The following is a 17,424-nucleotide window of genomic DNA, read 5'->3' on the forward strand; positions in this document are numbered from 1 at the left end:
CTTGTTTTATGAAATTGAGCAGATCCCCTGCTCGTATGTTAATACGTTTGTTTTCGGGAGTGTGAAAATGAAATTCGCACCGGAAAACTTGGCATGGTCGAGGGCACGCACATTTGACCCATGCTGGGTTGAACACGAACTGTAAGCCACGGACACTGTCCCGCATCATTCGTGTTTCTAAGTGCTGCGAATGTGCGGTCTCCACTAATGGGGACATTATAGGTAAGCCTAATCTCACAATGGGGTCCAAAGTGCAAGAACTCGTGGCTGCACAAGGAGCCTTGGGTACATGTGCCGGTGCATATCTATGGTCCTGTATAGTTTGCTAAATAAAACGGCATGCACGGAATATCTGTGTCATCACGTAGTCCATGAGTCCATGACATAGGGCTTTGCTATGCATTCGCTAAACTGCCAACGCAATATATAATTGCACAACCTGTTGACAAGTTTTACAGTCCAACGCAATCCGATCACTGGCTCACATGCCAGCTTATCTGATCCTTGCAATAATCACCCTCTGTTTCTTGCCGTATGATTAGATAACAGTTGCACTTTGCATTCCATACAATACATAAGCAGCAGTTGTACAATAACTGCTGCTTATGATTCTTCGCTTTTTAAGACCAGCGTTCCTCCTTAAGCATCGCGAGTCTTCAGTGAAGGGAGTCTTCAGCAACTGGGGAAATGCATGGGGCAAACACATATTGCGAGGTTTTACTATGTTAGCCACCTAAAAATTGTGCTAGAAAAATGAGCAAGTGGGCAAACTAGCTTTTTCAGGGCTCTTCATTGTCTGATAAGTTACTTTGGATTTCATGAGACCAGGGAAAGTAAATATCTGAATGATATGTCACTGTGCAATAATCCAATCAATCAAAGAAACAATTAATGTTGATGTTGCAAGCATTTTACATATGGATTTTATATAGTAAAACCTCATTCATTCAACCCTCGTTCAATAATCTGAGAATTCGAACTCGTCCTCTGTTCCCGGCAGAGGACGAGTCATATTTATTGCAATCAAACTCTTGGTAATTCTGAGTTATTTGGCCGCTCATTGGTTAATTCAGACAACTCCCGGAGCTCGGTGAGCATGGAATGCCGCAAATGTGTGACGCAAAGTAGCAAAAACAGCACTAGCATCCCACGAAAACAAAGCAGCGGAATCCACGTTGCCATAGTCATCAGTGGCAATATTACGTAAATGACAGCAATGCCGGAACGTTTCGGGCCTATTTGTGCCTTTAGAGCCTTTATTCTTGCGTTTACCACCATGCATTAAAGCGCCTTGGCCACATGTCCTCATAACTGCGTAATAGTTGCCATCCATGATCACATCGGTAGCCACCACGGTTTCATCTGCAGTTGTTGCAGCAAACAGTAGCTTCGTTTTCACTCAGTATGGTTGTCGGCCATGTGCCTTTAAAAGCGCAATGTCACCATCCATGATCATGTTGATAGCGGCCGCAGTTTTGTCTGCAGCGGTTGCGCAAAAGAGTCGTTTCGTTTTGGTTCGATGCACAGCTGTCGAGGATGAAGAGCACCGGCTACATCGTGATGGATGGACAATCTGTTAGCGGCCAGCCTAAGCACACTGGTGAAAAAAATGGAGATGTGCGGGTGGCAGTGAAAAGTGTCTCGATAAAGCCACGCACCGCGGCCGCACTGCGAAGGAAGTTGAGGCCTGCGCCACCGCAAGACCTAATGAGTCGCAAGATGAGAAGAATTGCAGCTTCTGCACTGCTTTTATGCAAAATAGAAACAGGATTTGATCATTCATTAACTAATTAAAAGTGTGTTGGCGCAGTAAGAATTTGTTTGTTTTTGTGACACCCTCGATAACGCGACATTAGGTTAATTAGGACACTTTTTTTTTGGCCCCATGAAATCCGAAAAAACGAGGTTTTTGCTGGACATAAGTCAGGCTTCCATATTTCATGACATGCACTAGGTGAATACACAATATATCGTTATCGCGTGAACCATTCCACAAAGTGACGAGCCTATTCTTTCTTTTGTTTGTCAATGCAGCTTTTAGAAGAGCTTTGCTCGGTGGGCCGCAACCCAGCTTTTGTGTGCTCGCGGCCGGCAGCCAAGAGTGAGGCCGGCGGAGTCTCTGGCAGCGGCGCCCAGGCCTCCAGTCACGGAGGTGGCGCCTCCGGGGGCGGAGCCGGTGGTCGAGGCTCGGGACTAGCCAACGATGCAGGCTCCTCGGACGAGGAGGAAGAAGAGGAGGATGTGGACCCGGCACCCACGGTCCCATCAACACCGAAAGCGAACGATGAAGGCAAGGCAGCGTCGGGCACTGGAGGTACCACTGCCGAGGCACGCACGCCCGTACCTCTGGTGGACTACATCCTGAACGTGATGCGGTTTGTGGACGCCATTCTGAGCAACAACTCGACTGATGACCACTGCCGTGAGTTTGTCCAGCAGAAGGGGCTCGTGCCCCTCATGAGCATCCTGGGTCTGCCCAACCTGCCCGTGGACTTCCCGGTCTCGCCGGCCTGTCAGGCAGTTGCGTCAGTGTGCAAGTCTATCTTGGTGAGTAACCCTTCTATCCAACTCTTGCTGTGGTAATTGGAACTGGCGAGCCCTGTTTGCCTGTAAAAGGGACAATAGTGCTCACCAGATTGCAGTCTTCTGTGCACGAAGTTAGCGAAAAGCATTCAAATATATTAGGAGGATAGCGTATACAGTTAATGAACGATTTTTCCGGCGTGCCCGACAATTCGGATGCCTTCATGGCACTGCCATGAGGCAGTGTATAAGGACGCCTAAAATTTCAGATGGAGAGACCCTTGGCCTGTCCGATTTGCAAGACTTTTTAGTGACTGCAGCTCTGAAATGGCCACAGTCTAAGCCACCACTGCTGCCATTTTGATTATCTAGCAGCATTGAATGAGTGCACTTGCATGCCGATCCGCTAACAGCCGTAGAACTGTAGCAACACTAGGCTAGTTGCTTTGAAGTTCACAGTCAATGTTCGGTGCCATGCTTTTCACGGAGAGCATTCAACACTGTCAGCAATCACACCTCACTGTCATTCTTGCTGATGGTTTTGAAGGTTGGGAAGTATGACAAGGATGAAGTGTTGCATACAGTCAACGATCGATTTTCCGGATGGCCGATTTTTCGAACATGCCCAGTAATTGGGACGGCTTCACGGCGCAACCATGTATCCCATAGTCAATGCGTAAGAACGCCTAAAATTTTAGATGCAAGTACCCTTTGCTGTCCAATATACGACTTTTTGCCGTGACTGCAGGTTTGAAATGGTATAAACAAAAGCCACTACCATTTTGATTATCTTGCTGCCTCAAATCGGTGCTTTCGCGCGCAGATCCTCTGGCAGCCATTGCCACCACCGTAACAACGCTAGGCCTACATGCTTCGACGTTCGCTACCAAGTTTCTTGCCATTTGGTACCATGTTTTTCATTGAAAGGCTTCATCGCTGTTAGCAATGGCGGCGACTCCACCTTTGCAATTCTCGTATTGCATAATGCCAGTGCTTGAAAGTCAACTTCACCTCAGTACAGCAGTGTTATGCGGTGAAGCATACGTGAAGTATTGCAGTGATGCATATCGTTAGTGGGAAGGGGGAATTGTCACGGAAGCCATTATATATTACTTAGCTACACTCACGAGCACTCGCCATCTCCTGTCACAGTATGAGCACTGATATGCCTAATACGTGTACTGGCAGATCTTCAGAGTCTTTTCAGACGTGCCTGTGGTGATTGGATGCTTAGTGGCAGTAAAAGGCATATATTCATTTCTGTGGATGTTTTCGTGGCCCCTAGGAAGTACGAAAAATCGGACGTTGACTCTAACTTGGTTTCCCAAAAGTCAGCTTCAGCTTCGCTCCAATACGGCAGTGTTACATAGTCAAGCACATGCAATGTATTGCGGTTAAGCATTCGAAGAGGGCAAAGGGCCACTGTCATGAGACTCAGTATGTATTCAGAGCCCCTCACCAGGTCTGGCCATTTTGAGCTGACAAGCACAGAGCATACAATGCGCGATAACAATCGTGTCTGCAAAGCATTACATTGCTATGTGCCGTGGAAAGATATGAAATTTCAAACTTAAAGCCATGTTCCCTTCTCCTCGCGGTTGCCTCTCTCTGAGCCTGAGGATGATGTACACACGCTAGTGCGCCTACGTATACGTGTGTGTGCTGCAACGCCGTTCGTGGTGACACATGACTGCGAAAATTATTCAAGGCAACACCTGCCATTTGTGTAATATGTAGCTTGAATAGACGAATTAAACCTTAGAGAAATAATAAAACACATGAACTGTATGTCTGCTTGTTTTTGTTTTACTTCGCACCGCAGCAAGAGGTATGTACTTCTGTTTCGTCTGCTTGTTCCCACGTCATGCAGTCGCGTGTGCGGACAGTACGGTATGGACAGTACCGTGTTCCAGTACGGTATCATGCTTTGTGATCAGCTTGTGTCTGCCTCAGTATTCGTGTAGCACTGACTTATACCATTAGTCAGGTATCCTCGTGCACAGTGTGCGAAATCGTGCGCTGTACAAAATGAGACAATCACCACGGCTCGCGCGCGATGCTCTTATTGAAAGTGTGGTGCTCCGCGAAAAGGCGAGGATAAAAAAAATGAAGGTGGGGCCTGTGATGTATGTGTCACGCGGTTCTTGAGGTCTGGTTTGGGAGAAAGCAGGGAAGGAATTTCGCTTGCAGAGGCTAGTAAGGGCAAGTGGAGAAAGTGTCTCGCTTGGCAGTGGAGCTTGCGTCCTGAAATAATGGATTCGCGGCACTAAAATATTTATATCTTGGCTATTAATGAACCGATTTGAAAAAATTTTTGCGGCAGAACATGCCCTAGAGGGCACATAACAACTTGCAGCGTGTAACTGAAATTTGCTGTGTGGCCTGGTGAGGGGCCCTTTAATTATACATGCTTGCACTCACTGCCTCCTGTCAGAGTTCGAGCACCGGTATGACTACAGTCGAACCCGGCTATATCCAACTCGCAAAAAAACTCCTATCAGTTCGATATAGAGCATAATTCGATATAAGCCTGCTAAATAATTTGATGTCATAAAAGCACATACCATTTATAAAATCACTTTATTGATGAAACTAGCTTAGTTTCGCACGAAATAGTCTTGCATTTTCTTCTGCTTGGGCAATTTCGCTGCGTGTGAGGCACGCACTTCCCCACGTTGTCGAAGGAGTCGGAGCAGCTGAGCTAGGCCGCAACATTCCGCATTCGCGCAGAAGCACCGGACTAGTGCGAGCGCACCAATCACTTCGGAGGATGTGGGCCAAGGACGATCGTTGCTTTCCTCGTAGTGCCCATTTTCACTTGTGCTCGGCACGATGTCGGCAATGTAGTCTTCGTTTCCGGGCTCTCCCGTGGTCGCGACACCATCATTTGCGCTCACAAACTCGTCCACCGTTGATTCGTGAACAGCTTCCGGAAATTCTGACAGCTCGCTCCAAACTTCGGCAACAACGACAACGGCTTCGTCGCATTAATCAGAATTTACAGTCATCACCGAGCACGCGGAAGTCGGTACGGCTGAAGCTATTTTGGATGAACCACTCGTACACGGCCGTGCGTACGCGTCGGGCGCCACGGGCACTACGGGCACCGGGTCGCGAGTTAGGCCGCTTTAGCCCTAACTTCCCCCTTCAAGATCGTGCCGAGAGTGCACCTCGGAATCTTGTACGTTGCGGGGACATCCTACTTGTCACCGCGTTCGACCCGGTTTATGATTTCGAGCTTCACGACGAAAGGCGAATTCTGCCGCTTCATCACGGCAACACTGCGGGAGAAGGCGCACACAATGAATCAGATAAGCAGCGAGACAACTCGCACTTACGCCATCTTGCACGACGAGGACACAAGAGCTTCTGATTGGCTGTCTGAGCAAGCGCTGCGGGCGGGCGGGCCAGGATCATTTTTTGTAGGGGGGTGTCGGCGGCTCCGAGGTAGCGCGGTCACGTAGGGAGAGCGGTTGGATGGAGCCGCGCCGCCGGATTTTCCCGTCACCGCAAGGGAAAGCCAACTACCGGGGGCACTTTCCGCCGCTTGACGTTCGATATATCGGGAGTCGCTACTAGTTTTGTTCGATGTATGCGTAATTTTTGCTATATATACTCATTGTAACTATACCGTGTCCAGAAATTGTTCGATATATGGCATAATTCGATGTAAACGGGTTCGATATAGTCGGGTTCGACTGTAGTAAGTGTACTTGGAGGCCTTCAGAGCTGCTTTGGACGGGTCAGAAACACAGCGGAAGCTGTTGAGGATGAAGACAGCTTCTACCGCAGGCCGCACGATTGCATCAAACCTGTGGCTACGTCGTGATGGACAAAGGATCTGTTGCAGTTCAGTGGCAAATAAATAATGGGGATGTGTGCGCAGTAGTGAAAAGCATGCCTACTCAGAGGAAGACACGCGTCTTGGACCACGGCCAAATGGGCCGCACCGCGAAGGAAGTCGAGAGGCCCTCGCCACTTCTGCACTGATCCTGTGCAAAATAGATGCAAGGGTTGCAGATTTCCTCAGTAAATAAAGGCGGATTGGTGTAGAAAGCATTTGTTTGCTTCCTTGATACCCTTGATTATTCGACATTCAATTAATTTGGCTGTTCTTCCTTTTTTTTTCTGGCCCATAAAGTCCGGTTAGCGAGGTTTTACTGTATTTGCGTTGCTTCCCTATGCACAGAACCTGGCGCACGAGGCCCAGGTGCTGCAGCAGGGTCTCACCCACCTGGGCGCTGTGCTGGCGAGCCTTGAGCCCCTGCACAAGCCCCTGGATCCTCCAGGGGGATCGGTGCTGCTCGAAGAGCTGCTGGGGGCCCTGGCTGCCTCTCAAGGAGCGTCGGGTAGCGGCAGCGAAGGGGGCGAGGGCGGCGTGGCAACAGCGACGACGCAGCAGCAATCGCCCCTGCTTCATGCGATGGCTGCCACCCACGCCTACATTGTGATGTTTGTCCACGTCTGCCGCACAGGCCAGGTGAGAGTTTGCTCTGGAGAGAGGGTTCCAGCTACGAAATCTTGTAGGTTGTCCTGTGTGCAGCTCTTGGTATATTGTGCAGAGCAGCTTACGAGGGTAAGGCTTAATAGAGAATAGAACAGAGAGAAAGCAGGAATTGAGCTGCCGGGGTATCTGTGATGATTACATCTCTCTCTTCAAGGATTTCTTCGGATGTTTTATGACCCACCGAGAATTTGTCGCAGAGATATGCACTGCCTGCACAGTGCTCTGAGAAAGCGCATTTTGACAAATTAGCCCTGTGTTCTTGTTTGATTGTCAATCTCTCGTGCACCGTGCATAACTCTTCATCTTTTCCTCTGCTGGGAAGTGTTGTATGGTAGCCTCTTGCCCTCGCCTGTTGTGCAGAGCGAGATCCGATCCATCTCCATGAGCCACTGGGGCTCTGAGCTGGGCCTGGGCGTGCTGCGGGGTCTCTCCCGCCTCTACACCTCCCTCGTCTGGGAGAGCACCGTGTTGCTGGCCCTGTGCAACGACTCTGCTCTGCCTCCCGGATGCCCCTTCGGCCGCCACCAACTCCAGAGGCTGCAGGGCACACTGCAGGTAGGCTTTCTCCTCCAGATGTCTTGCCGATTGCACGGTGCTTGAAATGCACCAGAGGGCTTGCCTCGCGTAACTTCACACTTGGAAACTCTCTGAATTTTCTGTAAGGTTTGTAAATTTGGGCTCATTCTTCTTTCTTACAAATGTTGCGTCAAGTTTTCCTAAAATATTCTCGTCGTGAAAAAGCGTTACTCAGCAGTCTCTGACCATGCCTTTAGAAGTTGGTGAAAGGAAATAAAAAGTTTATGGAGACAGGTTTCGGAAGTAGGCAAGATTGGCAGCAGCTAAAACAATGTATTTCTCTTCAGTCTCTGCTGTTGTTAGCTGCTGCTTGTTTGTTGTGTCTAAAAGTAAATAATTGTTAAGGAAGGGCATATGGGTACCACAAAAGGTGTGCGCTCAGGGTAAACGTTAAAAAAAGGCACGCTATCCATCCCTCTAGCCTCCCCCTCCACTCATTGTCGCGCATGTGAAGTATTTACGAACTCTGTGGGAACTGTATAAACGCAAACTCAGTATTTCTAGTCCCTAATGTGGCTTGTATGTTTCTTGTCCCTCAGAACATGCCAGATGCTGCAGCAAGCAATTCTGGAACAGCCCTGGACGACTCACCACCGCAGAATGGTATGGAGGTGGATGTAGGAATCGCCGACAGCCCCGGAGGGACGGCATCGTCCACCTCGGTCGATGGCAAGGCCAACAAGGCTCGCTCGCAGGCAGCAGTCAAGCAAATCAAGCCCTTGCTGACGGGGGCATCACGGCTGGGACGCGCTCTCGCCGAGCTGTTTGGTCTCCTTGTTAAGGTAGGCACGGCCACCATTGCGGGTAGAACTGCTGCAGGAGTACGGGCTCGGTGCAGTCAACCACCCATCGATTTGACACCGACGAAATCGATCCATTGTGCAGTACATCGAATTAATCAAGTGGCAGGAAAAATGCCTGCACACACCGCTGAATAATTTGACAGTATTTGCCAGATTTAATGCCCCTCCGAATTCAATTTGCAGTCTCTTTTTATGGCTTCAAAGTAGAAAACTAATGTACAAATGACATTGGAGCTCTTAAAAACGTCGCAGTTTCGCCCGAAAGGCGAAGCATCGATTGTGATAGTAAATTAGTAGACAGTTGTATAAAATTAGGATAGTAGTTTTATCGGCCCTATAAACTTGGCATCATTCACTTACTAACTCAATTAAGGGGGGACGCGGGTCTTGAAACGGCAAAAAATCATAAAAAAGTCGATTTTCGGATAAGTGCATTTTCGCTACGTTTATACATTCAAGAATCCCTCCGCGAAATCTAGAAGCTAAATTTAATCGGAAAATAATAAAAAATCTCGCTTAAAGGGGCCAGGGTGAACGCGAAATCAGCAAAATTTGGTCAAAAATGTTCAAACTTCGCGCAGTCACCATTTGCGAACGCGGTGGCCGATGGCCGCCATCTTGCGCTTGTTTTGAAGCTGTTTTCTTTGTGCGCATTTTGCACCAGTTCAAAATGGCGTCGGCGAAGGGAAACCGACGCTATCGCGTCATTTCTGGAGGATGCGTCCGTGGCGCCGATTGGCCAAAGCGCGCACACCCCCCGCGCGCCTCGCTCCTATTGGTCCGATGCTCGTCGGCGCGCGCGCTCGACCGCTCTCGCGTCTCGCTACGTTTGTTTATCTCTGGTTTCATCGCGCCGCTGTCAGCGATTGTTCAGCCGCTTGCTTCGCGACGTTTGATAAGATGCTCATTTCGCTGCCCGGATGGCTGGAAAAGATTGTCGTCTCAAGGCTACTACGCGCCAAGCGGCTGTGGAATGCGCGACGGAAGGCGGCTAGGCCTGTGATACTCGCGGAGTTGCCGGTTGCTGGTCTGCCTGGGCATTCTACCGGATCGAGTTCCGAGCTGCAAACTGGCACGTCTAACGTCAACACTTCGTCCGCCCACGCCACGCGCGTTGGCACAGATCGTGCAGGCACCGTTTCCTTCACGACTGAAGAAAGTAGCGAGCGCGCAGCGAGCGCCGGACCTTCGAAGTGCTAACTCCAGCAAGAAGCGAGAACCTCTTTGAGCGCCAGGAAGCTGGCCAAAAAGCGGCAAAAAGATAGGATGTATCCAGATTATGCCCCTGGTGAATTTCCTTGAGATTTTATTGGTATGTTCTCAATAAATATGTTGCAGAATGTTTTTCCTTGATTTCTCAAAACAATTCCGACAGACTTCCAATTTTGGAGGTAAAATAGCTTCTGTCCTATTTCAGCTATCAACTTAATTTTTTTTTTGCCAGAAAGATAAATGTATGCAGTTAGCAATATGCACCTTTTAAGGGGGGACGCGGGGATCAACTCTGGAAAAACGACCCAAAAATCACTTCTTAGAAAGTTGCAGATTTCGAATCTTTGACCCCTTTTCTATAAGTTTTCCAAGTATTTCCGCTGAAAACGACTGCTAAGTACCATAAATAAATATATACATAAGGCAATACAGCGAAAATTTCGTGAAAATCGATGGAAAAGTCGAGGTTTTCGAGCGTCCCTAGCTCCGGAACGGCAGTACGCGGCGCGGCAATGCTGGTACCGTTGAAAAGCGCGCCTCTTCGCCTTTTGACTCCTCTCTTTCATTTCCTGATAGAGAGATGAGCAAGCATAAAAAAGCAAAAAGTCTGAAGGTCGCGGAGCTGCTTGTCGCGGCCGCCGATTGGCTTGCTCCGTCACGTGCGTTCTATGAGCCGCCCCATTGGCCGGGTCTGGAAGCGAGCTGCTGCGGCGTCTGCTTCTCCCGTTTCTTCGCGTGCTGGCTGCTGCCCCTTTGTTTACGTGTTGGATATTCGAGGTACGCCGCCGCTTCATCGCTTTATTCGGATTTTAGTTTTCTATTTCATTTTGTGGTTTCGAGCATGACTTGGCGGACGTGGACGACGAAATACGCGACCAAGCACCGCTTCGGCAGCCGCAAGCGCAAGCCGCCGAACATCCGAAGGATAAGTAGTCCTAGCAGAGTTGCGTCCGCGCGGAAGCTTAGACTGTCGACGCATTGCCGGGCAATTCGCAGGCTGTTGCAGCCTTGAGTTCCAGTGGTGATGATACCGAACTAATAACCGCCTTTTCCGATGCTTCCGGGCCTGCAACGCCCTGTAAATGCTCCGCGACGTACCCCGATTGTGCCACCGCCGTCACCGAGATGAAAGTGCGGTCCAAGCGCGAGCGTCTGCGGCCGTGAAGACGAACCGTCCATCAGCAACGGTCGCACCATGCAGTCGCATCTTGAGTCACAATTCATCTTGTCGGAGGTGTTGAATATGACCGCCGCCACTGTCCGCGCGTCACTTCGTTCTGTGCCGGCAACCGAACGGAAGATAGGGTTTACGGCTGGAGGAGCATGCTCGGTGGCGACGGACTCAAGCGAGTCGAACAGCTGAGAAAGATACCTTGCGCAAGAAGAGGGCACAAAAAGCACATGAAAGCAAGCATAAAAGATCCAAGAATTCAAGAGATCAACCTGACACCTGTACCTACAAGGCCGGTAGTTTCTAGTCGAATAAACATGGCCCAAAACTTCAAACACCTTTTTCTCAAAACTTTTTTCTACCACCAAGGTCAACTTGCAAAGCCAATATCTCAGCCACCGTTATGAATATTTTTACACAGTTTGTTTTGTTACACTCATTGTGCACCACTGCACACAGTGACATGTTTTGTTTTCAAAATAGTTGCTTCAGTAATTTGTTATCTTTTGTTTTCACAGTCGAGATTTTCATGCAACTGAAGTAGCTGCAAAAGAATGAAAATATAAAAAAATTCTGTTAGGCAAAAAAAATTACAGGAATGTCACTGTGTGGAGGATACATATAGGAGTGCTATCAATGTTTGTTTGAACTCCTAGCACCAATATACAGGTGTGCAGGCATTTTGCAAAAATGAAAGCAGAACAATTTTGTAAACAAAAAAGTACTTCAGATATTGCAGCCATATTTTCACCATATTTTCACAGTTTTGTTTATGTGATATTATTAACATCTGTGCAAAATTTAAGCAAAATCGGATGGTAAATAAAAAAGTTAGCTTTGATCCCCATATCCCCCCTTAAAAGTAGCACTCTTCTCAAAAAGTTTTTGAAATGGGTCACATGCTTGACATGTCAAGATGGCATTTTTTTCTCACAACTTTGATGAGCTCTAACTCTTACTCAGATTAGCCTAGAACATTGAATAATACCTTATGGCACTCCCTGAACATTCTAGATAGTCTTTATACTAAAATTACCGTGTTAGGGTTTTCTGTTTAGATGCTAATTTTCCTCCAAACAAAGGACTCAGCTTATACAATGCATTTAGAGTATATCAGAAACTACTTATCCTGTGGCAAAATTAATTATATTTTTACAATCTGCATATTAAAATACACAAAGTGTGAAAATTTCGTTCAGATCTGTCCACAAATAAAAAAGTTGTATTTCAAGTGTAGCCTCCCCCCTTAACAAGCATGGTGTTGGTGCGTACAAGCAAGCCTGAACACTTCACACTTCATGAGCGCGGACACTTGCTGCAAAACGCTAGACGCTCGTGTAAGGAAGCACGGCAGCAGCACTTAACGAAGTGACCTTTGTGCAGTCTATCGCTTCAACGCAAGAGGGCATGAATCGGGTGGTCTGAAAAAAATAAGTGGATGCCTCAGACTTGCGCGAAGGGCTCAAAACGCAACAGGCATGTCCGAAAAAGCTCTGAAGGCCTGCTAGTACACTTATTTGGGTGTATCGATGCTTGACTGGGATATGAGATGGCGGGTGCGTGTGTATAAAGAAAACGTACGTAACATGTCTTGTGACAATTGCCCCTTCTAACTTATTGTATGCTTCGCTGCGCAACACTTCTGTATTGGTGTGTAGCTGACTTTTGGGAACCGGCATTATGCAACGCACCATGCGTTCCGCGCTCCGAAGCCATTGGCATTAATTACTAAGATGGAGTCAGCGCCATTGCTAACAGCAGCGAATGAAAAACGCGATACAGAACAGCAAGCAGCCTTGTAGCAAATGTCGAAGTAGCTAGGCCTAGCGTTGCCATGATGTGGCACAAGGCTGCCAGTGGATCTGCATGCGTGAGCGCCGGCTCGAGGTGGCAAGATAGTAAAAATGGCAGTAGTGGTGGCTTCGATGAAGCCGTTGAACAAACTCAGTGACGTGTGCTGTAAGATAAAAATACCAGAAAAGAAAAATTGTGCCTCATAAAATGTACTTGGTCCATATAGCCGGATCAAAATGAAGTGATACTTTCTTTGGTGGCACAAGTTCTGGCTGGAAAGAGGTCAAGTACAAACATAATGCACAGTGATTAAAGTTCCCAATGAATGGTAATTGCAGTAAAACGCTCCAAGGTCACATCCTTGCAGATGTGGTATTGACGCTGTGTATCGCTGTTTTGACACTCGTGCTCTTTCCCATGTGCTTGCTTGCTTGCAGCTGTGTGTGGGCTCCCCGATGCGCCAGCGACGTGGTCAGCAGGTGCCGCCATCCCCCACGGCGCCGTCCCCTTCTGCACGAGCGGTGGCTTCGGCGCTGACCCGACTGCTGGCCAACGGTCTGTCTTGGGAGCCACCCCTGACCTCTCCAATGCCAAAGTTTAGGTACGCGAGTGAACTTGTTCATGGCCTAGTTGGAATTCACTTAAGGGCATAAAATTGACACGTGTTGTGTGGTCACCTGCGGACAAGTCGGTAGCACTGTGCATTGTGTCCCTGCCATCGGGCAAGGTAAAGTTTACTGTGCTGAACTGTTATAGAATTATATTTCTGCAATCTGGAACTGAACTGGAACGAATTAGGAGTTTGTTAAAGCCGAACCAACCGGTATCTTTTAAATTTGACATGCTCATTGTGACATGCATAACCCACACCATACATTCAGCTGTAGATGTCGAGGCATGGCTTACGTGCAGATTTTGCCTAGAAACATGGCTTCACAGCAGTGACAGAACATGTCGCACTCCCATAAAGCCACACTTTGGGAACTTGTCACCCGTGTGTTAGTTCAGTGCACGTGTACATGTGCTGCCTAACACATGCTGCACCTAAGCTCTCCATTCTGTGAGCTGCCTTTAATTCTCTCCATTTAAATTGAACAAATTCTCAGGCCCCACGAGTTAGTATTGAAATTTTTGACTGTACATTGTTGCTAGGGTTACGTCCGCAGGGAAGTCTGAATGATCGTCCAAGTCTGAAAAACCGAGACATTGCTGCCAGAATATATATTTTGAGGCACGTGCAGGCAAAAATTTCTTTCGCTATTAGCGATACTGTGTCAGATCTTGCATTTTTTTATTTCATTACAGCAGGAGAGGGCTCCATTGAATTCAAGCACGCCCAACCAAATTTTGTAGCTCCTTTTAAGGGTTTATTGTAGTCAACATTTCTGCTGTTTTCACGACTTGTTTTCGCAAGACTTTCCCTTGGCATAGCATAAGTTGGTTTCAAAATTTAGTTAGCCTCCATTAATGCTTTTGTGCAATTTGGTTTGCTGCTATCATGGACTGAAACGCATTTTTGTATGGCCACAGGTTACAGGAACCCGGGAGCCTTGACGCATTGCTGTAAGATACGCCACCCTCCCCCTTTTTTTTAAAGATCGTGACTAGGCGCTAGTCTTAACAAGTCAGGCTGTTGTGTTGTTGAGCATCATCTTGTGTGTGTGTTTTCTTGTGTGTTTCTGGTTAATAACTATGCAGTGCAACTTGGCATCCATGTTCTTGTTATGGCTCTTTGTCTGCTATACAGAATACAAAACTACATGTAACTTCTGGGGAATAGTGGGCAACTGGTTCTGGCTCGACGCGAGCCGCTGAACAGTTCAAATAATTGGGAGTTAATTTGTTTGCCATGAAATAAGTTACTTTATTTCACAAGTAGCCAAAAAGTCAACATGTTGTTTCACGCACATACAGGCTTTAGAACTTAGTGATTTGGCTTGGCCTATCTCATGCTTTGGGCATGGCCTGTGACTACTGGGTGAACTAGGCTTTGCTGACTTTGGTTTCAAAAAGGGGCCGACAGCACGATAAATGACCATGCCGGCGACGTATCGGAACGAAACTCTCACTCTTTCTGCTCGACTCTGTGACCAAGTCAGCGTTTGTTCGTGCAGGCGGGAATCCAAATTATTGAATGGCACACTAAGATTTCTGAGAGAGAGAAAGAAATGAAAGAAAGAAAGAAAGAAAAGGCGGGGAACTTATTCAGAAGAAATATCTGGTTTCCTACCCTACATGTGGGAGAGGGGGTTGTAGAAGAAGGAAATACAATAGGGGTGTGTGAGTACCTGAATATTTGATTTTGAATAAAATAGTGAACGGACGAATAATTTGATTTGCAAATCAAATATCTGCCATTTGAATATTGGGTGTATTCAGTAAAAGATCCAGCTAAGTTGGATACCTTGATGCTCGCAGTGTTCCCACAGCAAGCAAAATCTATCGATAGAAATTTGGCTTGTAGTGGTTGGCAGCTTGTCATCTGCAGCAGCTGGGCTTAGCAGTTTGAGAACCTACGGCAGGCAGCAAATGATGCTGAACCCGAATGTGAAAAGCAGTTTAATAGAGTAGTTTGCTGGGCACTTCTTGTGCTCGCGTACGTACTTGCAGGAAACCGTTATACGTTCACCGAATGTGAGAAATGTGGGCATCTCGCACGTGCCCTTAGGACAAAGGAATGACAACACAGTAGTGCAAACCATCACAAAGGCATTTATTGCACCTTTCGGACACTAATGACTGCGAACCGAATTAGTATCCTCAGGACATGCTGATCGACACGTGACAAATTGAGGAAATCCGACCCATTGGGACTGGATAGTGAGCGAATATGTTTGGCTGCATGCTAGACACCAACGCTTCATTGTTTGCGTCTACGGTCACTCATTTGAGTGATCCTGCATGTCCATCCCGGTGTCCTAGCTGCTCCCAAGCCTTTCTCTGGACAGTCCCATGAAGTGGGTCAGCACACATGGAAAGTCGGTGCTTTTTGCTGACCCCAAGCCTAGGACGAAGAGCCTGCTCCCTGTTGCGCTCGACTATCCCAGCCATTAGGTGACGTTAGCAGCACCACACTCGTGCCATCTCTTGTAATGTGCTGCAACCACACTGACTGCTGGTGGTGCTTAGCTATGGGGAGAAGCCGGATTACAGGAGACGAGAGGGCCGTGCAGGGAAAACATCAGGGCACGCATGAGAGTCGAGCAACCCCACAAAAGGCACCTGCTCTTTACTATCAGTGCTGAACCACGGTCGACCCGTGCATTGTGATGACTACACGGAGTGGAGCTGGGTCATGTGTTGAGACTATGTGTCAAGCGTAGGCACACTTTCTGGTCAAGTTCGAATTCGGTGAATGTCATTCTTAGGACTGAAATAACTAAAGTTTACGACCATAGAGATGAATGAGCATTGACTGGAACCTTTGGTCGGGATAAATTTAAGCGAAAAATGAAATAACCGGAGTACTGTATTTGCGCACCCCTAAAGTGCAATGTACCGTGTACAGAGACAAATGGTCACGACTGCGCTGGCTTATATCAACAACAAACCATTGTCAGAACAAATCATTTTAGAATACTGGCCTCACAAGCTGTGCAACAGAGGGCTACAAATGCACTGTTACGACCACAAGCCTGGGGTAGCAACTTTAGCACTGACAATTGTCAACCGTTATCCTGTGCTGTGAACAACAGTGATTTGTGTGCAAGATGCCTCTTGTGCATTAAGTTCATAGGGCCAGTGGCCTTGCCACAAGGCTGCTCGAATTATCGAGCATGTCCAAATGATCACTGTTTGAATTATGGTCGGCGACTTGTATAACAGTTGGCATTCGTCACAATCGACCATAATTCAGCACTACACCGCTTTTGTTGTTTTGTAACTCCTTTCCTTGTATATTTCTTTTGTAGATTTATTTCATGTTTACTGATCTAACCATGGTCCCTTGTCATTGTGTTTTGTTGCCTTACTCATGCATGTACAGATGAAGCATTCATTTTACTTGTTTTCCTAATTAACTTTCCAGTTGATAATCAGCCCTTTTTTTGTCTGCTCCTTCGTTTGCCTTTGTTTTCAGTGCACTGTTGTTATTACTCGTTAATTATTGCCATCACCAGACTATAGCCAACTCTGGTGCACATGCAGATGAGTGTGACCTCTCATTAAGTTCTGCTCAAAATTTTGGCACTTCGAGATGTGGGGGCTTTGGGCACTATGCGTAAATGTAGGACTTGTCTGTTGCAGTGAACGATTATTACTGTTGCCTTCAAAATAAGGTTTGAAAAGATTAGTCCTTGAGCGCCAAGTGGAGTGCTTACTTCAGAGGAACATGGATGGGGTGGTGGTTTGTCCATACGCAGGCTGACCTTCTATATCTGCTCTGTCGGCTTCACATCGCCGATGCTGTTTGACGAACGCAAGTACCCATACCATCTGATGCTACAGCGGTTTCTCTCTTCTGGAGGACAGGATGCCTTCTTCGAGTGAGTTCTGCATTCTTTCTTGTCCACAGATCTTAGTTCTGGCACCAAACGTTATCACCCAGCGTAGCAGAGAGAAAAGCGTAAATTTTGAAGCTCCTGACTGAAGGGGTAGCATTGTTTTTAGTCGGGAGTAGGCAGTCTGCTAGTATTGAAAATTTTGAAGATCATTGCAAACATCACTTAAAGTGCATACACATAGGCAGGGACCAAAAGAATGACGAAGAGAAGTCCCCGTCTATGTATGCGCTTGTAAGTGATGTTTGCAATGGAATGCCAACTAGCCCGTACCCAAATCCTGCTTTGAAAATCAATCAAATAGTCCTTGTTGTTTGGTTCATATTCGATTGGAGGATT

The 17,424-nt window shown here is 47.4% G+C and overlaps 1 protein-coding gene across 10 annotated transcripts in view; it reads left to right on the forward strand.

Moving 5' to 3' along the window:
- Positions 1–17,424, forward strand: part of HUWE1 (HECT, UBA and WWE domain containing E3 ubiquitin protein ligase 1) — a 179,190-nt gene that overhangs the window by 60,446 nt on the left and 101,320 nt on the right. For 8 of the 10 annotated variants that reach the window (XM_075668491.1, XM_075668500.1, XM_075668495.1 and 5 more), the window contains exons 24-30: positions 2,035–2,547; positions 6,713–7,003; positions 7,391–7,585; positions 8,146–8,388; positions 13,024–13,187; positions 14,117–14,149; positions 16,948–17,070. In XM_075668491.1, coding sequence (XP_075524606.1) covers positions 2,035–2,547; positions 6,713–7,003; positions 7,391–7,585; positions 8,146–8,388; positions 13,024–13,187; positions 14,117–14,149; positions 16,948–17,070 — 1,562 coding nt within the window. The remainder of the gene's footprint in view (positions 1–2,034; positions 2,548–6,712; positions 7,004–7,390; positions 7,586–8,145; positions 8,389–13,023; positions 13,188–14,116; positions 14,150–16,947; positions 17,071–17,424) is intronic. The other 2 variants (XM_075668498.1, XM_075668501.1) reach the window with 1 other exon arrangement.

Source organism: Dermacentor variabilis, chromosome 9 (genome assembly GCF_050947875.1).
Source record: "Dermacentor variabilis isolate Ectoservices chromosome 9, ASM5094787v1, whole genome shotgun sequence".
NCBI classification, from domain to species: domain Eukaryota; kingdom Metazoa; phylum Arthropoda; class Arachnida; order Ixodida; family Ixodidae; genus Dermacentor; species Dermacentor variabilis.